This window comes from Diceros bicornis, chromosome 30 (genome assembly GCF_020826845.1).
Source record: "Diceros bicornis minor isolate mBicDic1 chromosome 30, mDicBic1.mat.cur, whole genome shotgun sequence".
NCBI lineage: Eukaryota > Metazoa > Chordata > Mammalia > Perissodactyla > Rhinocerotidae > Diceros > Diceros bicornis.
This window is the reverse complement of record NC_080769.1, coordinates 4458193-4482460: the sequence shown is the minus strand read 5'-3', so window position 1 is coordinate 4482460 and position 24268 is coordinate 4458193. Positions and strand designations below refer to the sequence as shown.

Below are 24268 nucleotides of genomic sequence, written 5' to 3'. Positions count from 1 at the left end.
TACAACTTTTGCAAACGTGCAAAATGAAGCCATGTCTTGCTAAAGTAACTTATATAAGTAGTACAAGTTGAAAAACACATGAAAATGATAAACACTAATCCAGCAGGGGCAACCTTAGTGGGGCGGGGGCGAAAGGAAGTAGGACAAGCCCACAGGGTCTTCAAACCATTTGTCACATAAATCTAAAAAGTGACAGATCCAAAACACAGTCAATGCTCAGATTGGATTGAGCTGGGAGTGGACTCCTGCGTGTTGACTGTATTACACTTCATATTATATACGCTTCACCCTCCTCACCTGCCTGTACTTCCTACATGGCCCTTACCCCTCCCTCCCTCCACTTCTGTATTCACCTGTTTATCGTGTCTCCTGTGCCCGTCCACCCCCCATGTCAGCTCCTGAGGGCAGGGACCTGAGTCAGCTTCGTCTACTGCCAAGTCTTCAGCTCACGAACACCCCTGGCACTTGAGGTGCAAATGTACTGCATGAATATTTTTCTGTATCACTGAATTCTTTAATTTGAAACAAAGAAAAAAACACATGTGACTGAAGAGCCCTCCAAGACTGGTGCCCACAGGCCCCAGGGCCAGTGGGCCCATGCCCTCAGCTGACGGCCAGCCTCTCATGGTTACTAAGAAACGTCCACATTTCCAAGTGCGCTGCCCCTCACGACGTGGGGTGAGTGATGTGGCGGCCGGGATTTGCTTTGAAATGTTCCCCCAGAAACAGGTGTGAGACCCCACTCACTGTTCAATGTGAGTGGTGGGTTCGTAGAGCTTTATCCAGCTCGGCTCTCTATTTGGGGCTCATCTGAAATCCTTAGGAGAATTTTTTTAAAAGAACAGCTTTTTAGGGGGGAGCACAGAGGACTTGAGGGCAGTGGAAGTACCCGGTGTGACACTGTAATGGTGGATACAAGTCATCATACATTTGTCCAAACCCAGAGTGCACAGCATCCAGAGCGAGCCCTCATGTCAACCACGGACTGTGGGTGATAACGATGTCACTGCAGGCTCATCCACTGTAACAAATGCCCCACTCTGGGGGGGATGTTGATAAGGGGGGAGGCTGTGCATGAGAGTGGGGGGTATATGGGCAATATCTGCACCTGCTGCTCAATTTTGCTGTGAACCTAAAACTGCTCTTTTGGAAGAAAAAAGGCCAGCTTTTAAAAGCTTAGCTTGGGCCGGCCCCGTGGCGTACCGGTTAAGTGCGCACACTGGGCGGCCCCGTGGCATACCAGTTAAGTGCGCACACTCCGCTGCTGGCGGCCCGGGTTCGGGTCCCAGGCGCGCACCGATCCGCCACTTGTCAAGCCATGCTGTGGCGGCGTCCCATATAAAGGAGAGGAAGATCGGCTGGATGTTAGCCCAGGGCCAATCTTCCTCACCAACAAGAGGATTGGCATGGATGTCAGCTCAGGGCTGATCTTCCTCACACACACAAAAAATAAATAAATAAAAGCTTAGCTTGCTGCCGCCCCTCCCACCCGGCCCCCACACACCCGGCTCCCACCAGTTAGGGGGAATCCTGGCTTGTGGGGCCCTGACACCTGCCTTGGCCTCCCCTCCCACATGCCCTTCCACAGGGGTAGGCGGTTCTGGTGGCTCACCTAGAAGGGCCTGGCACCAGTAGGGGATTGGGAAACGCATGATGGCGCTAATCTTCCTCAGGGGGATCTGGCTTAGCTGGCCTGGAGCTCCTGAGGATCCAAGACCCCAACCCACCAGCCTCACACCTGGGCCCTGGGCCCCCACCTCCACTCCTAAGGAAAGGCACCAGATGGGGGCAACTGCCCACTTTATTAGCCAGTAGCCAGCCTGCAGGGCTCCCGAGGGCCCACCCTCAGGTGGACAACAGAACAAGCCTGCTACCCGCTCCGCTGCCCCTGGGACCCTGGGGGGCGGGGGGGGGGGGGGACCAGGGGCCAGGGGATGGCCTCACAGAGGCCTCATAAATACACGGGGGTCATTGGCAGGGATGCAGAGGGGCTGGGCAGCAGGGGCTCGGGGAGGGCGGCCCAGCCAGGGGGCCCCTGTCACGCGGCCTCCTGGGTCTGCAGGGGCCCCGCTTCAGTGTCCAGGCGGCACAGGGGGCTGTCGTAGACCATCTGCAGGTTCACCTTGTGGCCCACCAGCTCCCGGATGTTGTTGATGCCATACTTGATCATCGTCGGGCTTGGGGAAGAGACATGGTTTTAATGCCAGGTCAGGTCAGGCTCACCTCTGATCAGAACCTCAGAGTAAAGGCCCAAGTCCTCCCTGGGGCCCACAAGGCCCTGCATGACCTGCCCTGTTACTCCCCACCCTCGTCTCCTCCTGCTCTCCCCTTCACTCCCTCACTCCTTCCAGGTACACTGGTCTCCTCTCTGTTCTTCAAAACAGCAGGCATGCTCCAGCCTCAGGGCCTTTGCACTGGCTGTTACCCCTGCCTGGAACGCCCTTCCCCAGATATCTCCAGGGCTCACCCCTTCGTCCACCTCATCTAACATCACCTCCCACTGACGACCGCATCTCCGCAGCCCTCCCTGTGTTTTCTCTATAGCACTTGCTGCCTTCAGACTCACTCCAGGCCTCACTTGCTGAACTTCGTTATTTACTCGCTAATTACCGGCCCTCTCACACCCCCCCCCCCCAGGACCCGGCTTCACGAAGCAGGCACGTGTGCTGTTGTGCTCACAGCCCAGCACAAGCACACAGCAGTGCTCACTAGAGGTCTGTCAACTGAATGAGCGAATGGATGGTTCTCCAAGTCTGCAGGCCCCATGCCTGGCAAGTCGCCGGAACGACGCGGCCAGACACCTGGAGTGGCTTGGGCACTCACCGCTCCAGGGAGAGGCCCCAGGCAATGACCGACACGTTCTCCGGCAGCCCCATGGGCAGCAGCATCTCGGGGCGGAAGAGCCCAGAGTTCCCGATCTCCACCCACTTCTTCAGGCCTGTGGGGGTGGAGGAGGGTGGGGCGGCACGTGTGAGTTGTTGGGGCTGGTGGTGAGCTCAGGGGGCAGGGGGTGGGCTCGGCAGTAAGGGGGACCCAGGCTGAGACTTCCTTCCTGCCCCAAGAGCGGGTCCCATCCTGACCTTGGTGGTAGCTGAACACCTCCATGCTGGGCTCTGTGTAGGGGTTGTAGGCCGGCTTGAAGCGCAGCTGGGTGATACCTGGTGGAGGACGAGGCTGGTGACCACGGCATCTCCCACGGCCTCCACCCCCACCCACCCAGCCTGCCTGCTCACCTAGCTTGGTGAAGAACTCCCGCAGGACGCCCATGAGGTGGCCAAGGGTGAGGCCGTGGTCAGCCACAACGCCCTCGATCTGGTGGAACTCGGCCAAGTGCGTGGCGTCCAGGGTCTCGTTCCGGAACACACGGTCAATGGAGAAGTACTTAACTGGCGTGAAGGGCTTCTGGGGTGAGAGGCAGGCCAAGCCTGGGCATGGGTCAGAAGGTCAGTGTGACAGCCCCCGCCCCCACACTGCCCAGGCTGACCCGCACCTTCTGGGCTAGGCGGTAGAGGGCGCGGGCACTGGCCGCCGTGGTGTGCGTGCGCAGCAGGTTTTTCCGGGCCTCGTCCAGCTTCCAGGTGTACTTGTACCTTCAGGGGAAAATGGGGGAGGTCTATGCTGTGGCCCTAAGGCCCCCACCTCCTTCCCCCCAGCTCCCCAAAGTCCTGGCCCTGCCTCACCCCTGTGAGCCGTAGCCGCCCTGAGAGTGGGTCCGCTTGACGCGGTGGACGTAGTCCATCGGGAGCTGCAGGGCCTCAGCTGGATCTGCGTGGGACAGAGCACCATCTGTCAGTCAACGCGCATTTCCCAACAGCCACTGCAGAGGACAGACAGTGACGCGTATGGCTCCCACCCTCGCCCACCACAGCAGCCAGAGAGCACCTGGGAACACCCAAGCCAGTCACATCGCCCTTCTGCCCAGAACCTTCCATGGCTCTCATCTCACTTGGAGAGAAATGCCAAAGCCAAAGTCCTCCCTGTGGTCCACAGGCCCTGCACGCTGTCCCTTCACCTCCCTGTCCTTGTCACCTCCTGCTCCTACTCAATCACCCCCTCCAGTCACAGGGCCTCTAACTGATTTGTGAGCATGCCAGGCACGTTCCAGCCTCAGGGCTTTTGCACTGGCTATTCCCTCTAACTGGAACTTTCCTTCCCAAATACAGCTCCCTACCTCACCTCCTTCAGCCTCTGCTTAAGCAAAGACTTGATTTTAAGTCCCCCACCCCCCAGACCAGTTTCCCCTATTGCATTTACTGGCCCCACCTGCCCCCCAATACAGCCTGCTCAGGATGTAACACATCTGCCTCACCAGGGTAAGGACTTCTGTCTCGTTCATGGCTGTGACCCCCAGGGGTTTAACAGAGACCTCAGCACACAAAAGGGGCTCAGTGACCATTTGTTGCACGAATGTGCAAATTAAGATCCCTTCCAGAAACAGTTTTAGTACACCTGAAAAGCCTGACATCAAATCCCACCTCCACCATTTATAAGCTGTGTGACCCTGGGCAACTGATGTTCCCTCTCTGAGCCCCGTTTCCTTGTGTGTAAACGGGGGTCCAGCAGTGCTACTTCTTAGAGTTGGCAGGGAGACTGGACCAATGACTGGTGCAGAGCAAGTGCTGAGTAAATGTTCCGGGTGCCATGGCAATGACGGCGGCAATGACGCCATTGCTACCGGCGAGGTAACAGGCACCCGATGGCCTCGCCTGCCCTCCTGGTGGGGAGCCAACCACCACTGTGGAAAGTCACTCAATTTCAGACACGATTAAGGACTGGGAAAGAAAGAAAGAAACAGGAACCAAGATTGAACACTAGGGGTGAGGGGCTTTTAGAACTCAGGGGGACAAGGGCATGTCAGGGTGGCCTCTCTGAGGTGACACACAAGCAGGCATTTGATGCTGGAGCCCACCACGAAGACTGGGAGAAGACAGTTCCTGGCAGAAGGCACAGCACAGGCAAAGGCCCCGAGGTGGCAAGCGGGGAGGTGGGAGATCACCGTGATTGACAGGAGCGGCTCACACAGGCCTTACTGGCTATGCTGCGAGGATGGCGTTTACTCTGCAAGACGGCACGCCACCCCGAAAGGCTCTGCCCAGGCCTGGCACCTCTGATGGTGCCGCGGGGTCCCCACCTTGCAGGAAGAAGGTGTCGTGCTGGTCCCGTGCTGGGTGCTGCTGAGGCTGGAAGAGCGCGTCGAAGTTCCAGAAGGAGCTCTCAATGAAGTTGTCGGTCGGCATCTCGGTGAACCTGGCAGGAGACAAGGCCTGACTGCCCTGCCCTGCCCTGCCCGGCCCGGCTGCCAGGCCGGCCCCGCCCCCAGGCCCCCTGCTCACCCCATCTCCAGGAAGATCTGCCGGAACTGGGTGCGGACCTTGAGCAGCGGGTGCAGGTGGCCGCTGTCGGGGAGGACGCCGCGGGCCAAGAAGTTGTAGGCCTTGAAGGGCTGGTCCCGCCAGGAGCCGCTGTAGGGGGTGCAGGGTACACGGGCCTGGTGGGGCTGCCCCCGCCCCACCCCGCCCCAGCCCCCACCCTGCACCGCTCCCTACCTAGAGATCATCTCCGGGCTCAGCTCCGCCTCCTGCTTGGAGACACTGGTGCTGAAGGCGCTGCCTTTGCTCACCCAGTAGGTCTTCAGGGTCCTGTGGCCAGCGGGAGGAGGGGACACCACTGTCACCTCCTCCCAGAGGCTTCCCTTGATTGCTCATCTGCTGCTGACCCCAACACCCCACACCAACTCACTCTGCTTTATTTTCTTGCTGACCTTTATCCTCACCTGAAATCCTCTTATTTGGCCCCCACCTATGTCCCTGTTTTCATTCACTTATTCATTCAAGAAACAGTTACAGGGTCGGCCCCGTGGCTTAGCGGTTAAGTGCGCGTGCTCCGCTACTGGCGGCCCGGGTTCGGATCCCGGGCACACACCGACACACTGCTTCTCTGGCCATACTGAGGCCACATCCCACGTACAGCAACTAGAAGGATGTGCAGCTATGACATACAACTATCTACTAGAACTTTGGGGGAAAAAAGAAATAAATAAAATTAAAAAAAAAAAAAAGTTACAGAGGATGTGCCAAGGCCCGTTCAAGGCACTAAGCATACAGCTGGGAGCGATAACAAGAAGTTTAGAGGGTTTATTCTGTGCCAGGCTCTGTTCCACTGAAGTCACCCCACAACCTTACAAAAAGGGGCCACTTTACAGAAGAGGAAACTGAGGCCTGGGAAGATCAGGTGACTTGGCCAAGGTCACACAGCCATAAGTGACAGAGCCGGGACTTGACTCAGGCAGCCCAGCTCCTGTCTGTGGTCTCATAACTGCTGTGCCACTGGGTGTCTGCTCAGAGGCGTCTGCCCTGTGAGAGCAGAGCCCCCAGCCTGTGCAGGTCCCAGCACCCAGACTGTGCCCAGACTGTGTTAAAGACATGAATAGGAGGGAGGGGCTTCTGTGGAACCTGAAGGGAAAAGGGTGTCAGGGTGGCCTTCAGGTGACACACGAGCAGAGGTTCGATGCCGGAGCCTGCCTTAAAGGCTGGCAGGAAGATCCTTCTCGCAGAAGGCGCAGCACGGGCAAAGGCCCTGAGGTGGCAGGAGCCTGGCACCTGTGCTTGACAACCACAGGCTGGAAGAGCCTGACAGCACTTGGCCCACTGGGGGCAGAAAGGCTCCTCCTCCCCACCCCAGGCCATGCAGGTGACACAGGTCTGAGCCTGGGGGTGGCGCCCACTCACACTTCAGTCAACAGCTTCCTCTTCCTGAGCTCGCTCCTCTCCTTCTCCGCCAGCTTCTCGGCCTGCCCGCCCCGGACCAGCTGGAGCCGCCGCTGCACCTCATCCTCCACGCTGTCCACCTGTCGCCACGACGGGCGCGAGGGGCCGTGAGGGCCAGGAGCCACCCGCCGACCCCCTGCCCGACCACTCGCCTGCAGGGACTCACCACGCGGAACACCCGGGGCCCGTCGGCCGCACTTTTGTCCACGCGGATCCACTTGTTGGACATGGCCTTGCTGAAGCCCACCTTGCCGCTGGGCAACCGCTGGGGGAGCAAGGCTGCAGTGAGGGGGGCACGAGGGCTGCCCTCACCCCGTCGCCTCCCTAGGCCCTGCCTCCCAGGTCCCTACCACGAGCTCGCTCTGGGCCAGGCCCTCCGGGGGGATGCTGCGAAACACGCGGGCCTCATGGCTGCCCTCCCGGGCGATTTCCTCGCCCTCCGCCGTGAGCTCCCAGCGCCTGGTGGAGCGCAGCTCTGCCTCGATGATCTGCAGGGAAATGGGGGCCCAGCGAGGGCAGGGATCAGAGCCAGGCGCCCCTGGCCCAGCACTGCGGCTGCACAGCCCCAAAGCCGGCTTCACATCCCAGCTGCTCCACTTCCCAGCTGGGTGATCTCCCCCGGCGGGCCTCAGTTTCCCTTCTGTGACGCGGTGATAATGATAAAGATGGGTCACGCCTCCCAGGATGAGGTAAAGTACTAAGGATATCATCTGGTAGAGAACAAATTCTGTCACTTTTGAACCTGAGAAAGATCTTGCAAGGTCTCAGGTGAACTGATTTGCCTCCACCTTTTCGTGTTTGCATCTCAGTGTCAGAGAAGGGCTCCGGAGGTCCACATGACACACAGAAACCCAACGCCCCACAATGAGGACGGGCTCTGGTCACACAGACAGGGGCAAGGCTGGGGGTGGGGCCCACAGGTCCTGGCTCCCTCTTCATTCGAATTCCCATCTCTGCTCCTCACTTGCTGTGTAACCTTCAGAAAGTTGCTTAACCTCCCTGAGCAAATTTCTCATCCATGAGAAGAGTGTGTGGGGCTCTACCTCAGAGAATTGTTGTAAGGAATAACTGAATTAACACATGGAAAACACATAGAGAACTTTGCATTTAGCTACTGCTGCACACATTCTAACTACCGCTATTATTATCGTTTTTATTGTTATTATCATCACCACCATCATCATTAGACTGAACCACATTAAACTGCCACCATTTAACTCGCTGTGACCTACCCAAACGTCAACTTCACATCAATTAAGGTACTGTCATCACATATGGTTGAAGGCCATAGCTTCAATCCTTTCTCTGCACCGACAGCCTCGGGCTCTGCAGCCTGAGCGCGGAATCTCAAATCCAGGTTTGCCTGTCCCTTCTAATACACTGATCATGCTACTGACCAGCGCTTAGAAGCTGCCACATCTGCAAAACGGGGATAATGACAGTGCCACCATCCGAGGATTGTGGCAACAATCAGATGATAAATAAAGCTGAGACCCGAGTGGGGCACAGAACATGAGCTTGACGAATAAACAGCCCAGATCTGTTTTCCGAGTCCTAGCCTCATGGATCCAGCCTCCTGGGAAGCCCACGGGCCCCCCAGCAACCCCATCACCCTTCACTTATCCAGGTCAGAAGGCTGGGCTTCATCCGTGCTCCCCCCCACTTGTCATGAATCTCATTTCACTCCCTGTCCTAACTCCCCTATCCATTCCAGCTGCCTCCCTAAAGCCAGACACCATGCCTTCTAGGTTGGGGATGTGCCAGCCTCTGCCTTCTTCCCCTTACCTCCAGCCCTGCCCCAGCCAATCCTTCCCAAGGGTGATGTAGACAGCACACCCATCTAACTGGGTCCAACTCCTGCTATGGCTCCCAACTACCCCTGTGATAAAAACCTACAAGGCCATGCAAATTCTGACTCCGCTGGTCTCTCTCACCACCTGTCCTCCCCACCTCCATTGATCCCTAAAGTGCCATGTCTTTCCTCCTCAGTGCAGAGACCCGACTCAGATCTCACCTCCCCCGGGTTCCCTGTGCTTTCTCCGTCACTGTGGTCACCTGAGTATCTCCCCCATCAGACCGCGCCCTCCGTGAGGGCTGCGACGGCGTCCTGCTTGTTCACCATCGTAGCCCCGCCAACGCTGCTCACGCCTCAGTGGACGTTTACGCACGAGGAACGCCCGTGCGCCCGGGCCCTCACTCGTTCCTGACCCCTCGCCCGCGCACCCCGGGCTGCACGCATATGCAACCACCCCTAAGCAGGCCCGAGGGAGTGCGGCCTGGAAGCAGGGCCCTCCTGGCAAGGGGGCTGCGGGTGCAAAAGCGAGGAGGCGCGGCGCTCCGGGCCCGGCTCACCTCGCCCAGCGCCTGCAGGCTTTTCACGGCGCCCACCACGGCCTGGTGCTCCACGCCCAGCTCGGCCGCCAGCTCCGCGCTGTCCAGGCCGCCGTCGGCCGCCTCCAGCTGCCGCAGCAGCGCCTCCGCCAGCGGACCGTCCGCCATGGCCGCCCCCAGCGCGCTCGGCGTGGCGCGGCGGGCGCCACAGCGGCCGGAAGCGGAACCGGCGCCGGGAGCGTGCGCCGCCATCTTGAGTGTGGCGGAAGGTGTTTCGGGGCTCAGGGCGCCGCCATCTTGAGTGTGTCAATTGACCCTCAAAAGGTGCAAGGCACTCGGTCCTCACCTTCCCCTCTGGCTGGACTAGTGGTGTCTGGCTGAACACAGTCAAATTGATGATCTTGAGGACAGGATCACAGCCTGGTTTTAAGTTTCAGCCAGCCCCACCTGTCCTGGCTGTGGGACCTGGGACTTCCCCGTCTCGCACCCCTGCAGCCCTCCACTCTCTGGGATTCTCTCTTACCCTAAGGGAGGGCTGTGGGTGCTGGGCTCCAGAGATAGTCATCCTGCTGATGTCAACTCCTTTCAAACTTTCAGGTCTGGCCCTGTGGCTTAGTGGTTAAGTGCCAGCGCTCTGCTGCTAGCGGCCCAGTTCAATCCCAGGCACACACCCATGCACCGCTTCTCCGGGTTCGATCCCAGGCCGCACCGATGCACTGCTTCTCCAGCCATGCTGAGGCCGCGTCCCACATACAGCAACTAGAAGGATGTGCAGCTATGACATACAACTATGTACTGGGGCTTTGGGGGAAAAAATAAATAAATAAATAAAATTATAAACTTTCAAGGGGAGGCTGGGTAGGGGCCTTCCCCATTTATAAAGGGGATATGGACTCACCTAATAATTATAGTGAAGGTCGCAGCTAACCTGTATGGACATCCACCTGTGTGTCCAGCCCAGCGCTAAGTGCTTCAGGTGCATTTCATTTTCCCCAAAACTTTACGATGTAGATACTCATATAATTCCCATTTCCAGATGTGAAAATTGAGGCTTGGAGGGGCATACGACTTGCCCAAGGTTCTACAGGGAGTTAGTGTCAAAAATTATAAACACCCAGATCCTGCCCTAACTACCCCGTGCTCTGAGAAAATGAATCCCAGGGCAATAATGCATAGCCTAGATTAGCGCTGTCCTACAGAAATACAATGCGAGACACACATGTAATTTTACATTTCCTAGCAGCAACCTTAAAAACAAAATGGGTGAAATTAATTTGAAGAATAGAATTTACTGAACCTAACATGTCCAAATTATCATTTCAACACAATATTAAATGACCAATTAAATATTTTACATTCATTTTTCATACTAAGTCTTCAAAACCTGATGTGTATTTTACATTGACAGCCCACCTCAGTTCGGACCAGCCAGGTTTCAAAAGGTCACCAGTCACATGTGGTCAGTGGAGACCATATTAGACAGCACAAGTAGATATAATCCCAGATCTGCTATTTATGTCACTCAGCCAAATCGCTTAATCTTTCTGTGCCTCAGTTTCCTTGCCTGGATGACATGAGCCCAGGATATGGTGAGAATTAAGTGACATAGTGCCCATACATGTACGCAGTATTTGCTAATACTAAATTGAGTGTAGACTGTGTGTCAGGCAGTATTCTAAGCAGTACACATTTACTCACTTAACCATTACAGTTGCTATTTGAGCCTGGAAAATGGGGTTACTAATATCTCTCCCCCCTGACCCTACAGTGAGGTCCTGGTAAAAATTCAGAATGCATCCCTCAAAGTCCCCATTAGTCTCAAAGCACTGTCCCCGTTTTTAATTCCTGCACATGTCCTTCCTTCTCTCTTTTGTCACACATCAAGGAGGTTTTAAGCCTGTCCCGTGCCACTGGGACACTGGGGGACATCGAGGTGAACACGGCAGGCACAGTGCTTCCTCAGGCAGGAAGCTCCGAGCCCCCTAGTCCATGACACAGTGGAAAGGAGGGAAGGCTGGAGGGGCAGTGGCAGGCCTGGAGCAGTCACCTCAGACTTGGGGCTCCTCCTGAGGGGGGGCCAGGTTGTGTGATACTGGACACTGCCTAGGGGAAGGGGCAGAACACCAACTTCTCCAAGACTCCTCATTCCTTCCTTTTCTGAGTCCCCACCACTAACGGGACAGCACCTCCTCCCCACCCTGTTGCCAGGATTCACCACCTTCCTGCTTCCGCAGTCCACTCCCACATTGCCAGGTCCAGGGACTGTTTGCTCAGAGTCTGGGAAACCCCGAACCCTCCTTCCTCCTTCCTGCAGCGTGGGGAGAGGGAGCTGGTGTCAGTCACTGTTAGTCACGTGCCTCTGGCTTCAGAAGAAGACTTTAGACTCAGGGGTCCTGCCCACCTCCCTTAGGCCTTATCTTTCTCACCATCTGTCTGTTTTTTTTCCTTCCCAACAGAACCCCCTGCCCTCTCATCTTCAGCCGTTTAATTGCAAAAGCCAAGCCAGGCCGTTTGTGGGAGACCACAAGGCAGCGACCCCTTTCATTTACCGGCTGGGGCGTGGGGGTAAAGGAGAGGCTGCAACTACGGGAATAACCCTACCCCACCCTAAGTAAGCCACAGTCTATAGTCACGTCTTCGAGCCTTTTGGGCTTCCTTTCCTCTGGCCCAAGACATCCCTAAAAGCTTTGAAAGCATTTCTCCCGGGCATCAGCTGGCCACAGTCGCTCCTCCTGGCCTCTCAGGAGCTCCTAAGACTTCAGAGAGGCTAAGTGACTTGCCCCAGGTCACACAGCAGCAGTCTGACAGGGCATCAGGGGCCGCACGCACCACACGGAGGAGAGAACTCGGCCTGCAAGGCTGCGGCGCCACGGTGAAGTGAGGCCCCAGGGCCCCAGCCCCTGAGCTCTTGTGCCCTCTGCCCGTCCTGGGCGGGAGCAAACAGAGCGAGAGAAAGAAAAGAGAGAGAGAGAGAGTCGGAGGGGGAGTGCCCCAAATGCAGGGTAGAAAGAGGTTGGGAAAATCTTGCCCACCCCTCCCCGCAGAGGGCATGGGACGGGGCGGGGCGGGGACAAGGTCCCGGTCCTGCACGGCGACACCTGCGCTCGCGCGGTTTCTTTAAACGCCCAGAGCCGGAGCTAAGCTCCCGGGCGAGGGCGGGGTTGGGCCGAGGTCTGGTCACATGACCCATGGGGTCTGAGGGGCTCGAGGCTCCCCACCCCACCGGTGGGCGTCCCCCACAACGCGTGGTCGACCGTCATTGGCTAGTGGTGCGGCCAATAGAAATCGGCCATCTGGGAACCCAGCGTTCCGAGGCACAGCCTAACTTGCTGAGCCGAGAACGGCCGAATGGGAAGGCAGGGCCGGGGCCGCAGGCCAATGATAAGGCGTGGAGGGCGGGCCAAGAGGCCGGGCCAGGTTGCTTTGAGGGGCGGTCGGGTATAAAAGCGCGCGGCCGGTAGCAGCGTCCGCCCCTACTGCAGAGCTGCTGCCGGAGGAGCGACTTAAAGGGCCCGCGCGCCGCCGCCCCCTCGGCCCGCCATGCTGCTGCCCGCGCCGCTGCTGCTCGGCCTTCTGGGCCTGGTCGCCGCCGAACCCGCCATCTACTTCAAGGAGCAGTTTTTGGACGGAGGTAACGCCTAGGGCCGCCTCGAGGCCGCCGCAACGACGCGGCCGGCCCACCAGCCCAGAGCTGCGTTGTCGCCTGTAATTACTGCTCAGAGGGCCAACACGGGGCTCCGGGGAACTAGAGCCGCAGGCTGTTCTTCCTTCTGCGTCCCTGGGGAGCGTGGAGGGTGCAGCGGCCTCCCGCCGCGGGAGTTGGGGTTCGCCCGAGGATCTCTTAAGTCACTGGAGGTGTCAAACTCGAGGTTGGCGTGGGGGCACTGGGAGGGGAGAATCTCCTTTCCTGCCCCCCTGCAGTTTGTGGTTCCTGGGAAAGGTTTGGTGGGAGGGATCAGCACGGCCGCACTGACCGGGTCCTCTGATCCCCCAGACGGGTGGGCCGAGCGCTGGATCGAGTCCAAACACAAGTCGGATTTCGGTAAATTCGTCCTCAGTTCCGGCAAGTTCTACGGTGACCAGGAGAAAGATAAAGGTAAGAGCCTGCGAGTGGGTGCTCAGATCCAGCAGAACTTCCTGGAGGAAGTTCTAGGAGCAGGGTAGGTGGAGGAAGGGGGAGTCGCCTGTATCTGCAGTCCTTAGGGTCCCCGGGGTTTGGGGCCGAGCCGTGACCTCACTGCCGTCTTCTGCTAGGGCTGCAGACGAGCCAGGATGCCCGCTTTTACGCCCTGTCGGCTAGATTTGAACCCTTCAGCAATAAGGGCCAGACGCTGGTGGTGCAGTTCACTGTGAAACACGAGCAGAACATCGATTGTGGGGGCGGCTACGTGAAGCTGTTTCCGGATAGTTTGGACCAGACGGACATGCATGGAGACTCTGAATACAACATCATGTTTGGTGAGGGGCCCCGCCCCGGGGCTGACCTTTGATTAGTTAAAGGGAGAGTGAGACCCCGTGAGTTCCTCATAGCCCGTGAAAGGTGGTCTTGAGAGCTTAGCAAAGCTTAAAATAGGCTTTTCGTTGGAGGGGAAGCTGGGAGGATAGTCACAGGAGTGGTTTGTTGCATTGCTGTTGTCAGTGTAAGACTTAACTCGTGTGGTCTTGTGTAGGCATTTCCCAGTTTTACAAATAAGGATATCGAGTTCTGGAGTACTGATTTTTTTTTTTTTCCTTAAGGCTCCACCCACAGCCGGTTAGAGAGAGTCAGAGTCTGAATCTTGTCTTCTTTTTGTAAAGAGGGGTGGAGGGGCTCACAATGGTGGGCAGCCTCTAGCTTGAACTGAACCTGCTTGTCACCTAGGCCCGGACATCTGTGGCCCTGGCACTAAGAAGGTTCATGTCATCTTCAACTACAAGGGCAAGAACGTGCTCATCAACAAGGACATCCGTTGCAAGGTGTGCCTGGGGGTGGTGACAGAGGGCTGCCAGGGGGAGGCTCAGAGGCCAGCCTGGTGGGCGGGGCCACTCACCTCCCGCCCTCTCCAGGACGATGAATTCACACACCTGTACACACTGATCGTGCGGCCAGATAACACCTATGAGGTGAAGATTGACAACAGCCAGGTGGAGTCGGGCTCCTTGGAGGACGATTGGGACTTCCTGCCCCCCAAGAAAATAAAGGATCCCAATGCTGCGAAGCCCGAAGACTGGGACGAACGGGCTAAGATTGATGACCCCACAGATTCCAAGCCTGAGGTTGGTGCTTGGGCAGGGCCCCCCACCGTGGAGGGTGTGGAGGAGAGTGGGGCCAACTCTGACCTCCTCGTGTGCCCTCAGGACTGGGACAAGCCTGAGCACATTCCTGATCCCGATGCTAAGAAGCCAGAGGACTGGGACGAAGAGATGGACGGAGAATGGGAACCACCAGTGATCCAGAACCCAGAGTACAAGGTGAGTCTGGGGCTCGGAGCAGCCGGGAGCACACAGTGAGGAGTGCACTGTCCCGCTCACCGTCCGGTTCCCTTCTCCCTCTGCAGGGCGAGTGGAAGCCCCGGCAGATCGACAACCCAGATTACAAGGGCACGTGGATCCACCCAGAGATCGACAACCCCGAATACTCTCCAGATAGCAACATCTACGCCTATGAAAACTTTGCTGTACTGGGCCTGGATCTCTGGCAGGTGAGACATAGAGGGAAGAGGAGGACTCCTAGGGGACTTCAGGTGCTCCGAGTCACGCAGGAGAAAAGGGACAGGGGTAGCATTGAACCCTAGGCAAGTCTGACCCCAAGGTGGTGCTCTTTCTGAAGAATTTCTTGCTCTGTCTCTATGGAGTTGTCACAGCAGCCACTTACAGGTTCTGTTTACGTGCCAGGTACTTCTCCTAGTACCTTTATGCAGATCAACCCTGTTAACTGGTGCCAACAACCTAGAAGGTGATTAGATAACTCCATTAGAAAATTAGCTTCATGGGACTAAACTTTTGTTTCTTTTTTACTGATACACCTTTTGTGCCTAGAATGGCACATAGTAGGAACTGGAACAATGCTTGAACAAGGAGTGAGACCCCATCTTACAGAGGAAGAAACTGAGGTGCAAGGAAGTGACCAGCCCGAGGTCATACAGGCAGGAAATGGAGGAGCTGGGGTTCGAACCCAGGTTATGTGTGTTTTAACCGCACTTAGACTGCAGCGTTGTGTAGTGGTTATGGGGACGCGGGTAGGAGCCCTGTCCAAGGCCAGGACCATGGGGTGCCCCCTCTGACCACCCCTCCCTCTCTCCCCCTGTCCCCCCAGGTCAAGTCTGGCACCATCTTTGACAACTTTCTCATCACCAACGACGAGGCGTATGCAGAGGAGTTTGGCAACGAGACGTGGGGCGTCACGAAGGTGGGCCCAGGGTCCGGTCCTGGGCTGGGGGTGGGCAGGGCTGGCACGCGGGGGCCAGGCCCTGAGCGTGTGGTCTGCACGCAGGCGGCGGAAAAGCAGATGAAGGACAAGCAGGACGAGGAGCAGAGGCTAAAGGAGGAGGAGGAAGACAAGAAGCGTAAGGAGGAGGAGGAGGCGGACAAGGAAGATGAGGACGACAAGGAGGAGGACGAGGACGATGAGGACGACAAGGAGGAGGATGAGGAGGAAGACGCTGCCGCTGGCCAGGCCAAGGATGAGCTGTAGGGGCCGTGCCACCGCCTCCGGGGCTGGACTGAGGCCTGAGCGCTCCTGCCGCAGAGCCGGCCACGCCAAATAATGTCTCTATGAGACTGGAGAACTTTCATTTTTTTCCAGGCGGGTTCCAATTTGGGGTGGATTTTAGTTTTGTTGTTCCCGCTTTTTTTTTTTTTTTTTTTTTTTTTAACCTGGTGTTTTGTCTCGTGCTCCTTTATCTTCACCCCAGGGTTCTCATCTTTCTTGATTGACATCTTTGCCGCCTTCTGGTCCCTTCTTTCCCCAGATCCCTTAGTTCCTTTCCAATCTGGGGGCATGAGGGGTGTGGAGGAGAAGCCCCAGGCCCGAGATTCCATCTGCTCTCGGTCCTGGCTCCCAGAGCAGGGCAGGAGAAGAGGGTGGCGTCCCCAGTCGCCCAGCACTGAGCAAGAATGGGGCTCCTAGGCCCTGAGCTCTAGGGCGTGAGCTCTGACCTCCCCACCCCCTCCCTTTCTCCCCTGCTCCCAGGACTGGGCCACTTCTGGGTGGGGCAGCAGGTTCCAGCTCGGTTCACACTGAGAATGTAAGAACTACAAACAGAATTTCTATTAAATTAAGTTTTGTGTCTTCCTCCTGTGTCTCCTTCTGGGGGAGGTGACTCTTGAGTAAGACTCATTTTTCAGCCACTAAAGTTGGCTGAGTGTCCCATAAGGTTAGAGGGGCCCTTGTTTACCCCCACAACCCCAGACTAGTGGGAGAAGAGTAACTTTTAAATGCCATTACAGATATTCCACGTATTAACTCAGAGTCCTTGCACCAAAGTGATGAGTTTCGGTTCTAGTACCAATTCAGTTTGAGGAGACTGAGGTCCACAGTCTGGTAAGAGGTGGGGCACGGGTATGAACCCACACCTGAGCCACCATCTCATCCTGTCCCTGTTACTGAACCATACATATTTCTTACCTATCAAGGTAAGGCAAGACTGGGTAGAGCAATTGGACAATTTTAAAGATTTTCTTAATACCAGCCAGTGGTAAAAGCTATTAATTCCTTTATAATCAAGGAGGTCGGCTCAGAGACAGTATATAGCTTGTCCGTGGTCTTCAGTGGTGAAGTTTGGATTTGAACCTCTTGAAGGGAAAGGTGGCCCTGAGGGGGGGTGCAGAGATAGCAGAGTGGTGTCTGGGCCCCTGAGGCTGGCCTAAGGTCCACAAGGCTGCCACTGAAGGCCTGTGAGTGGTTGGAAGCTGATGTCCCTTGTTGCAGGAGAGAGGTAAGAAGCCGTCAGCTGAGCCTGGCCTATTCTGGTAGAAGCTTCTGTGCCAGGGCATGCAGTGAAGGGAGAGGCAGCAGGACCTGGTTACAGTGGGGCAGTGGGTGAGGTATCACGTGACTGCCTGGTGCCCAGCTTGAATGGAAACTCTGAGAAGAAGTTTGGAGGCAGGCAAGGGTCAGAGCAGGATAGGGCCCCTCCCCCCCAACCAGCTGTGAGATAAGCCCACTCTCACCTCCATCCAGTCCCCCAAGCCCCGTCTTCACCTTTGGCCAGCCAACACTTTAATTCCTTGTTCCTTGGATGGGCCTCCTTCAAGTTTCTGTCCTGTGGCCCAGCCCCAGCCCTCTGGGAAGCCTGCAGAGTTGTGCATCCAGGGCAAGTTGAGGGAATTCTGTATTCAATGTAGGGAGACCTTGAAAGTTAACATCTTTCTTAAATACTTTGGGGATCAGACTGGAGATAGTGGGGTGGGACAGCAGAGAACTGGGAGACCCAGGAACTAGAACTGCAGGTTCCTTCCCCAAATCCAGCTGTCCCTCAGGAATGAACGACGCCACCAAATGGCCCGATGTCCTTGCTTCCACGGCCAGACTTGTTCCTTAGAATTTCCACTTTTCAGTGCTTGACAGGGTTCCTGTCAGGGTGGCCAGACCAGAATAAAACTCATTTGGGAGCAGCAAAAAAACACGAACAAGGATTTTATGGAAGAAATACAAATATCTAGAGCAAGTACATGAAAAATTTTGTTCAACGTTATCCACAAATAACAAGCTAATAAGGGCGTGAAAGTGGGGACCCCGGAGCCATTTTGTGGCCGCATGACGTCACCGCTAACGGGCATGGCGTCACTCGCAAGAAGCCACCTGATGGGTGTGCGCGCTGAGCGAGAAGCCCCCTCCCCTCCCGCGGAGCGGTCTCTAATCTGCGCATGCCTGGCCCGAGGGCGCTCTCGTGCGCATGCCTAAGGAGGCCAAGGGGGCGCGCGCAGGTCACGTGCTCTGGTGGTCGGCGCGCGCACCGCTTGCCCCGGAAGCGGTAGGCGTGCGGCGCGGCTGGGCGCTAAGATGGCGGCGGCGTGAGTTGCATGTTGTGTGAGGATCCCGGGGCTGCCGCGTCGCTCGGGCCCCGCCATGGCCGTCACCATCACGCTCAAAACGCTGCAGCAGCAGACCTTCAAGATCCGCATGGAGCCTGACGAGACGGTGCGAGCCGGGCCGGAGCCTGGGGGGGGGAGCGACGGGTGCTGGGCGTGGGGTGGGGGCGGGGAGGCCGGGATCCCGACGGGAGGGGCGGGGAGGTCGGCGCGGGCCGGACCCTGCCCACCCTGCCTGACTTTCCGGGACCCCCCGATGGTGCCCAGCCTAGCCCAACCCCTGGCGACTCCACTTGGGCGGTGCTCAGGGGCTGGGCTCCGGGCGAGGCCCCACCCCCGGGCGCCCGCCAGGCTCCGGCTCCAGTGTCAGCGCCCTCACGGGGCGCGGGAGCCGCAGGCTCAGATTCCCGGCCCCGCCGCGCTCTCCAGGACCGGGTCTCCGAGCTCCCAGCTTTGCAGGCGTCTCCTCGGGACGCTGGTGGCCGAACCTGGGAGTAGTGACCAGGAGATGCCGAGTGGTGACGGCAACGACGACGATAATGACAATAAATCGTGTGCGTTTCAGTGGTCTGTGTTTGCTGGCCGTTTATTCTTTTCCAGTCGCAGAGTGCTGTAGTGTTATTATCTTACTAAATGTGCAAAACAGGCTTGTCATTTGGGCCTCTGACTCGCCCTAATTTGCAGATGCGGAAATCTAGGGGTTGAGGCACTGTGCCATAGTCGCGGACAGCAAGTTATGGCAGAGCTGGGATGCAAATTCGCTCCTGCTCGTGTGAGAGCCCCTGGTCTGAACGTTATGTTGCCTTTTTAGCTGGAAGAGACTTAGGACGTCACAAGTATGTCAAGTGTCTGACTATGTCCCTGGTGCTTTTTGCACAACTACGTCATGAGGGAGACGTTGAAGTCCGCTTTTGGTGGGAGAGGAAACACTCTTTTTTTTTTTTGTCCCGACCAACTGTTTGACTTGCAGCAAGTTACTTAACCTCTCTGTGCCTTGTTTTCTCAAATACTGTAAAATGAGGCTAATGATGTCCATGTCATACAGTTATTATGAGGCTCTAAAAGCGTGATGTGTATACGTTTATGAAAGCGCTATCACCTTACGATGCATTCAGTAAAAACACCGTTGTCAGTAGTGTGGAATGAGGAACCCTTCCATCTGCCCCTGTATTTTGATAGACTTTTCATCATACTTTTCGCCATCTGAGATATATATTTGTTTTTTTCATCTCCCCACATTAGTGTCACCTCCATGAGCGCAGGGACTTGCGTGAAGTTCTGTTCCCTGCTGTGCTTCTCAGTGCCTGAAACAGCCCCTGATCCATAACGAGTGCTCAGTAAATACCCTGCTGAGTGGTGAGATGAAGGAACAAACTCAAATCCAGCGTGCTTGACTACGAAGTGTAGCCTCTGCCGTCAGGGCCTGCAGCCTCTCCCCCCCAAGCTAGGAAGGGAGAGAGACTCTTGGGGTTTGCAATGACTGTCCCCGTCCCTGCAGGTGAAAGTGCTAAAGGAAAAGATAGAAGCTGAGAAGGGTCGTGATGCCTTCCCTGTGGCCGGACAGAAACTCATCTATGCTGGCAAGATCTTGAGCGATGATGTCCCCATTAGGGACTATCGCATCGATGAGAAGAATTTTGTGGTCGTCATGGTGACCAAGGTGGGTGCAGTGTGCTCGTTGGAAGGGTGGGTGGATTAGCTGGGGAGCTGGCAGAGAGCTGTGTGTGCCCAGGAGAGATTAGCCGTGAACAGGCGGGGCTGAGACGGGGCGGGGTGTGGGCGCTAGATAGGGATACTGATGTCTGCTCTCTTTTTCTGGGTGTCACAGGCCAAAACTAGCCCAAGCACTTCAGTACCCCCAGAGGCCTCACCCACTGCTGCCCCAGAGTCCTCCACAACCTTCCCTCCGGCCCCTGCCTCAGGCATGTCCCAACCCCCACCCACCGACAGAGAGGACAAGAGCCCATCGGAGGAATCAGTCCCCACGACGTCCCCGGAGTCCGTGTCAGGGTAAGGCAAGGAGCGGCAGTCCCAGCTTGGGCCCTGTTCTCCCAGCATGTTCCAGCGCCCACTTACGTGATCCCACACACCTGGGGGGAGGGCAAGCAGCCAGAAGCCAGGGTCCGATTTCTCTTTCTTGAATTTGCAGCTCTGTTCCCTCTTCAGGTAGCAGCGGGCGAGAGGAAGACGCGGCCTCCACGCTAGGTGGGTGGGTGGTCCCCAGGGCAGAGTGACTGGGCGCCCGAGCCATCAGCTGGGCCCTGTATGGGTGTGGGAGGGCCTGGGAGCTGTCCTCTCTCCTTGGTGACCCAGGCCTCGCCGCTCCCTCCACAGTGACGGGCTCAGAGTATGAGACGATGCTGACGGAGATCATGTCCATGGGCTATGAGCGGGAGCGTGTCGTGGCCGCCCTGAGAGCCAGCTACAACAACCCCCACCGGGCCGTGGAGTATCTGCTCACGGTGAGGGGGGCTGCTGCTTCCTGGGGAGGCCTCGAGGGAGGACGTGGGCTTCAATGCTCTGGGGGGTGGTCAGGGAGGCAAAACCTGCCCCCAAAAGTATTTGGGTCGTGGTTCCAGCCAGGAAGGCTTCCTGCGGGAGGCTGCACATGAGCAGCGGGTGGGGGAGGGAGGGAAGTGGAGGGAGGGCCCAGGCCTCACCTGTCTCCTGCCAGGGCTGAGCACGCAGGAGGGAGATGGTGGGCGGTCTGTGTGTTGGAACTAAACGGGACCCCTGACAGGGAATTCCTGGGAGCCCTGAGCCAGAACCCGGTTCTGTCCAGGAGAGCCAGGTGTCTGAGCCGCCGACCACAGAAACAGGTGAGTGGACTGGGAGCCGTTCGTGGGGGGCTGTCTGCTGTCGAGACATCTGATTCCCCCCCACCCCCCACCCCCGTGCTTCTGGGAGTCCAGTGTGGTATCTGACCACACACCTTGTTCCTGCCAGCGGGAGAGAACCCCCTGGAGTTCCTGCGAGACCAGCCGCAATTCCAGAACATGCGGCAGGTGATTCAGCAGAACCCGGCACTGCTGCCGGCCCTGCTCCAGCAGCTGGGCCAGGAGAACCCTCAGCTTTTGCAGGTACGGCTCTGGGGGCGGAGCCCGTGCAGGCACAGCCCCTCCCCTGTGGGTGCCGCAGCCCCAGAGAGCAAGCCTGGCCTGGCCTGGCCTGGCATGTCGGAGTCTGTCTGTATTTGGAAAGTGAGACTTAGCCCCCCGCTGCTTCCTGCGACCTAATGCCCTGGGCCTACCCAGCTTCGTGTAGTCCTCCCCACCACCCGGTGAGGTGCAGGTGTGTCGCCCCCCACAGAGGAAGACGCCAGAGGTCTGGAGCAGCTGGGCAGCTGGTGGAGTGTGTGTCTCGTCCAGCCGCTGCATCCTCTGCTTTTCCTTCTGGGTCTTGTGGCTCTGGCTGTGGCTTGGCTCTGCATACAGGTGGTGCTTCATGAATGTCTAGAGTGTTGCCTGGCAGCCCCCAGGACCGCTGTGCCCCTGTTGGCTCTGGCACCACTCTGCTCAGCAAGGCTCCACCCTGTCCTTGAAGGATCCTAGGCAGAGGGGCAGTATCCCCAGGTGTGACGGTCCTCTGGGTCCTCTGTGAAGGCCTGCCTTTCCTGGTCTGGGAGCCGTTGTCCACTGCTTTTCCCCTACCTCTCGGGCTCTTGTGGTGGCTCCTCCTGCTCACCCCTCCAGATGTTAGAGGGCCTAAGCTGCAAACCTTTCTGTTCATTATCTGCACTTGGTCCTTCCCGCATCTTGTCTTGGGGCTTTCAGTCTGGTGACCCCAAATCTGTGTCACCAGCCCAGACCTGTGGGTGCCGCGCTCATCCATGGCTGACTTGCTTGATGCCTTTGTTATAGTGCTCTCTAGATGTCTAAGACTTCAGAACAGGTCCTCCTCCCAGCCTTCCCCATCCCCACAGGGACCAGCCTGGGGTTGCTCAAGCCCCAGGCCCTGGGGGCCTGCTGGGCCGTCCATCGCCTTTCCTGTCTGCTCTGCTTCCAGAACATCTCACTCAGCCCAGCCCTGCGCTCCCCCTCCGTGGCTGCCGCCTCATCTCCCTCTGGGTTCCCTGGCAGCCGCCGCCCAGGCCTCTGCTTCTGCACAGCCCCAGGGTCCATTCTGCACCAGGAGCCAGATTTCTGAAAAAGCTCTTTTTTCCTCGATGTGAACATTGTCAGATATACCTTAAACTAGAGAGAGTTGTATCAGAACCCCCAGATACACGACACTCAGATGAGTTAATCTTTTTGAAAAGTACACAGATCGAGTCTTTCTGTATTTAACTGTCACCAGCATGGTGTCCCATTGCACTAGAAGGTCCTAAAAGAAAGCAGGTCTGGTCCCTGCCTTCCTCTGTGATCTGCTTCTTCCTCCTGCCTTTCCTTGTTTACTGTTTTGTGCCACATGGGTCTTCTGTTTCTGGGATTTGCCGGATGCATCCCCACCCCCGGGCTTTTGCACTTGCTGTTTGCGCTTCCTGAAGGAAACGTCCCTCCCCATCTGGCAGGTCACAGATGCCTCCCTCCTGGCCTGCAGTGTCTTTTCTTGCCCAGGGTCTGCCCTACTATGTGCCCGGCCCAGTATTTACCTTGTAAATAATTGTCCATCTATTTGCTTATGGCCCAGCTCCCCACCCTGGGACATCAGCTCCACCAAGACAGGGCCCGTGTCCACTGCTGTGTTGCTGTTTGACCGGAACAGACACTCTAAATATTTGCTGAGAGAATTTCGAAAAAGCAAGGGCTGTGATGGGCCTGGGGAGGGGGCACGAGGGCTGTGGGTCACCGTCCCTTCCCCTCTGTCTCCCACAGCAAATCAGCCGGCACCAGGAGCAGTTCATCCAGATGCTGAATGAGCCCCCCGGGGAGCTGGCGGACATCTCAGACACGGAGGGTGAGGTGGGCGCCATAGGCGAGGAGGCCCCGCAGATGAACTACATCCAGGTGACGCCACAGGAGAAGGAGGCCATAGAGCGGGTAAGAGGCTTGGCTGAGGGCGGCCGGTGGGGGCCAGGCCCACCCCCGCTCACCGCCCCCTCCTCTTCCTGCAGTTGAAGGCCCTGGGCTTCCCCGAGAGCCTGGTGATCCAGGCGTACTTCGCTTGTGAAAAGAATGAGAACTTGGCTGCTAACTTCCTCCTCAGTCAGAACTTTGATGATGAGTGATGCCGGGAGGCCAGGCTGCCCACTGCCCCCACCCTGCCCCCAGCTCCACAAAAGTTTTATAAAAGAAAAAAATATATATATATTCATGTTTATTTAAGAAGTGGAAAAAAATCAAAAACTTTAAAAAAAACCCACTCCCACCCTCCTGAAGTGGCCCCCATTCCCATCTTGGCCTGAGAAGACCCGGCCAGACAGCTGTCCCCCTCCCCCGCCCCCGCCCTGCCTGCTTGAAGGAGCTGGCAGGACTGCAGGCGACAGATGGGCCCCTCTTGGCCTCTGTCCCAGCTCCCTGCAGCCAGATGGAGAGGCGGCTGCTTGCTTCCCCATCCCCCGAAGAGCCCCCGAGACCTCCCCCCTCCCTCTTCCAGGGTGAGGCCCCAGACTTTCACCCCTCACTGGAGTGGCCCAGACCTTTTCGTGTGGGGTGAGCACTCCCAGGCCCTCCCCAGTCTGGCCTTGGCCTGCAGCCCCGGCCGGGGAGGAGGAAGCGGGCTTGCCCCCCTGGGGAAGGGTAACATCCAAGCCGCTCTGGAGGTCGAGGGCCCCCCACCCCGGACAGGACTGTGTCTCTGATAAAGGTTTTGAAGTGAATAAAGTTTTAAAACGCAGCCCTGTGGTGTGTGCCTGCTGGGGCTCCCCACTCCCACTCGGCTGGGCCTGGGGCTAGTTGGGCACGGGCAATGCAGGAATGCCGAGGAGGGGCAGAGGGGGGCTCCCAGTGCCTCCTCCCCCCTCGAAGCTGTCTCCTTTCCAGGCAGGGGGCCCAGCCCCAGCTCAGCCTTGGCAGGGCTGCTGCTCCCGCCCCCCACCATCTCACCACAGTCTGTTGTGGCTCCACTTGTCCCCTGGTAATTGGCTAATTACTGGAGATTAATGTTGGTAAACAGAAGCCTTCTTCTCCTGTGCCATCTGCTCCTGCATTATTTTCCCCACTGCATCCCCCTTTCTCTCCCCCTGAAGCCCCAGTTAGTGGCATGGCCTCGAGTCCTGG

The 24268-nt window shown here is 57.4% G+C and overlaps 3 protein-coding genes across 3 annotated transcripts; 2 read left to right on the top strand and 1 right to left on the bottom strand.

Moving 5' to 3' along the window:
* Positions 1 to 1783: 1783 nt before the first annotated feature.
* On the bottom strand, positions 1784 to 9281 carry FARSA (phenylalanyl-tRNA synthetase subunit alpha). Its single transcript, XM_058525579.1, has 13 exons — positions 9120 to 9281; positions 7118 to 7255; positions 6934 to 7032; positions 6729 to 6847; positions 5547 to 5639; positions 5334 to 5462; positions 5132 to 5247; positions 3681 to 3765; positions 3491 to 3590; positions 3234 to 3402; positions 3081 to 3158; positions 2824 to 2938; positions 1784 to 2177 (listed from the first exon to the last, which is right to left on the bottom strand). Exons 1-13 carry the CDS (start codon positions 9264 to 9266, stop codon positions 2039 to 2041), a joined length of 1527 nt encoding a protein of 508 aa, XP_058381562.1. The 5' UTR covers positions 9267 to 9281; the 3' UTR covers positions 1784 to 2038.
* Positions 9282 to 12611: 3330 nt separating this feature from the next.
* CALR (calreticulin) lies at positions 12612 to 16371 on the top strand. Its single transcript, XM_058525586.1, has 9 exons — positions 12612 to 12729; positions 13093 to 13194; positions 13353 to 13556; positions 13960 to 14054; positions 14145 to 14354; positions 14436 to 14549; positions 14636 to 14779; positions 15394 to 15486; positions 15571 to 16371. The coding sequence occupies exons 1-9, from the start codon at positions 12639 to 12641 to the stop codon at positions 15769 to 15771; spliced, it is 1254 nt and encodes a 417-aa protein (XP_058381569.1). The 5' UTR covers positions 12612 to 12638; the 3' UTR covers positions 15772 to 16371.
* Positions 16372 to 18058: 1687 nt separating this feature from the next.
* RAD23A (RAD23 homolog A, nucleotide excision repair protein) lies at positions 18059 to 24163 on the top strand. Its single transcript, XM_058525589.1, has 9 exons — positions 18059 to 18219; positions 19609 to 19770; positions 19939 to 20120; positions 20260 to 20315; positions 20445 to 20572; positions 20851 to 20929; positions 21057 to 21190; positions 22925 to 23089; positions 23164 to 24163. The coding sequence occupies exons 1-9, from the start codon at positions 18148 to 18150 to the stop codon at positions 23275 to 23277; spliced, it is 1092 nt and encodes a 363-aa protein (XP_058381572.1). The 5' UTR covers positions 18059 to 18147; the 3' UTR covers positions 23278 to 24163.
* The last annotated feature ends 105 nt before the right edge of the window (positions 24164 to 24268 follow it).

What these genes read in the sequence shown, in the direction of transcription:
- FARSA (XM_058525579.1), bottom strand. Translation starts at nt 9,266, where the DNA reads ATGGCGGACGGTCCGCTGGCGGAGGCGCTGCTGCGGCAGCTGGAGGCG. An exon ending in AGGAAGCTGTTGACTGAAGT is followed by an intron (nt 5,640 to 6,728) that starts GTGAGTGGGCGC and finishes CGCTGGCCACAG; the next exon opens with GACCCTGAAGACCTACTGGG. An exon ending in TCTACCGCCTAGCCCAGAAG is followed by an intron (nt 3,403 to 3,490) that starts GTGCGGGTCAGC and finishes CTCTCACCCCAG; the next exon opens with AAGCCCTTCACGCCAGTTAA.
- RAD23A (XM_058525589.1), top strand. Translation starts at nt 18,148, where the DNA reads ATGGCCGTCACCATCACGCTCAAAACGCTGCAGCAGCAGACCTTCAAG. An exon ending in GCATGGAGCCTGACGAGACG is followed by an intron (nt 18,220 to 19,608) that starts GTGCGAGCCGGG and finishes CCGTCCCTGCAG; the next exon opens with GTGAAAGTGCTAAAGGAAAA. An exon ending in TGGTCGTCATGGTGACCAAG is followed by an intron (nt 19,771 to 19,938) that starts GTGGGTGCAGTG and finishes TGGGTGTCACAG; the next exon opens with GCCAAAACTAGCCCAAGCAC.
- CALR (XM_058525586.1), top strand. Translation starts at nt 12,639, where the DNA reads ATGCTGCTGCCCGCGCCGCTGCTGCTCGGCCTTCTGGGCCTGGTCGCC. An exon ending in TGGGCCTGGATCTCTGGCAG is followed by an intron (nt 14,780 to 15,393) that starts GTGAGACATAGA and finishes CTGTCCCCCCAG; the next exon opens with GTCAAGTCTGGCACCATCTT. An exon ending in AGACGTGGGGCGTCACGAAG is followed by an intron (nt 15,487 to 15,570) that starts GTGGGCCCAGGG and finishes GTCTGCACGCAG; the next exon opens with GCGGCGGAAAAGCAGATGAA.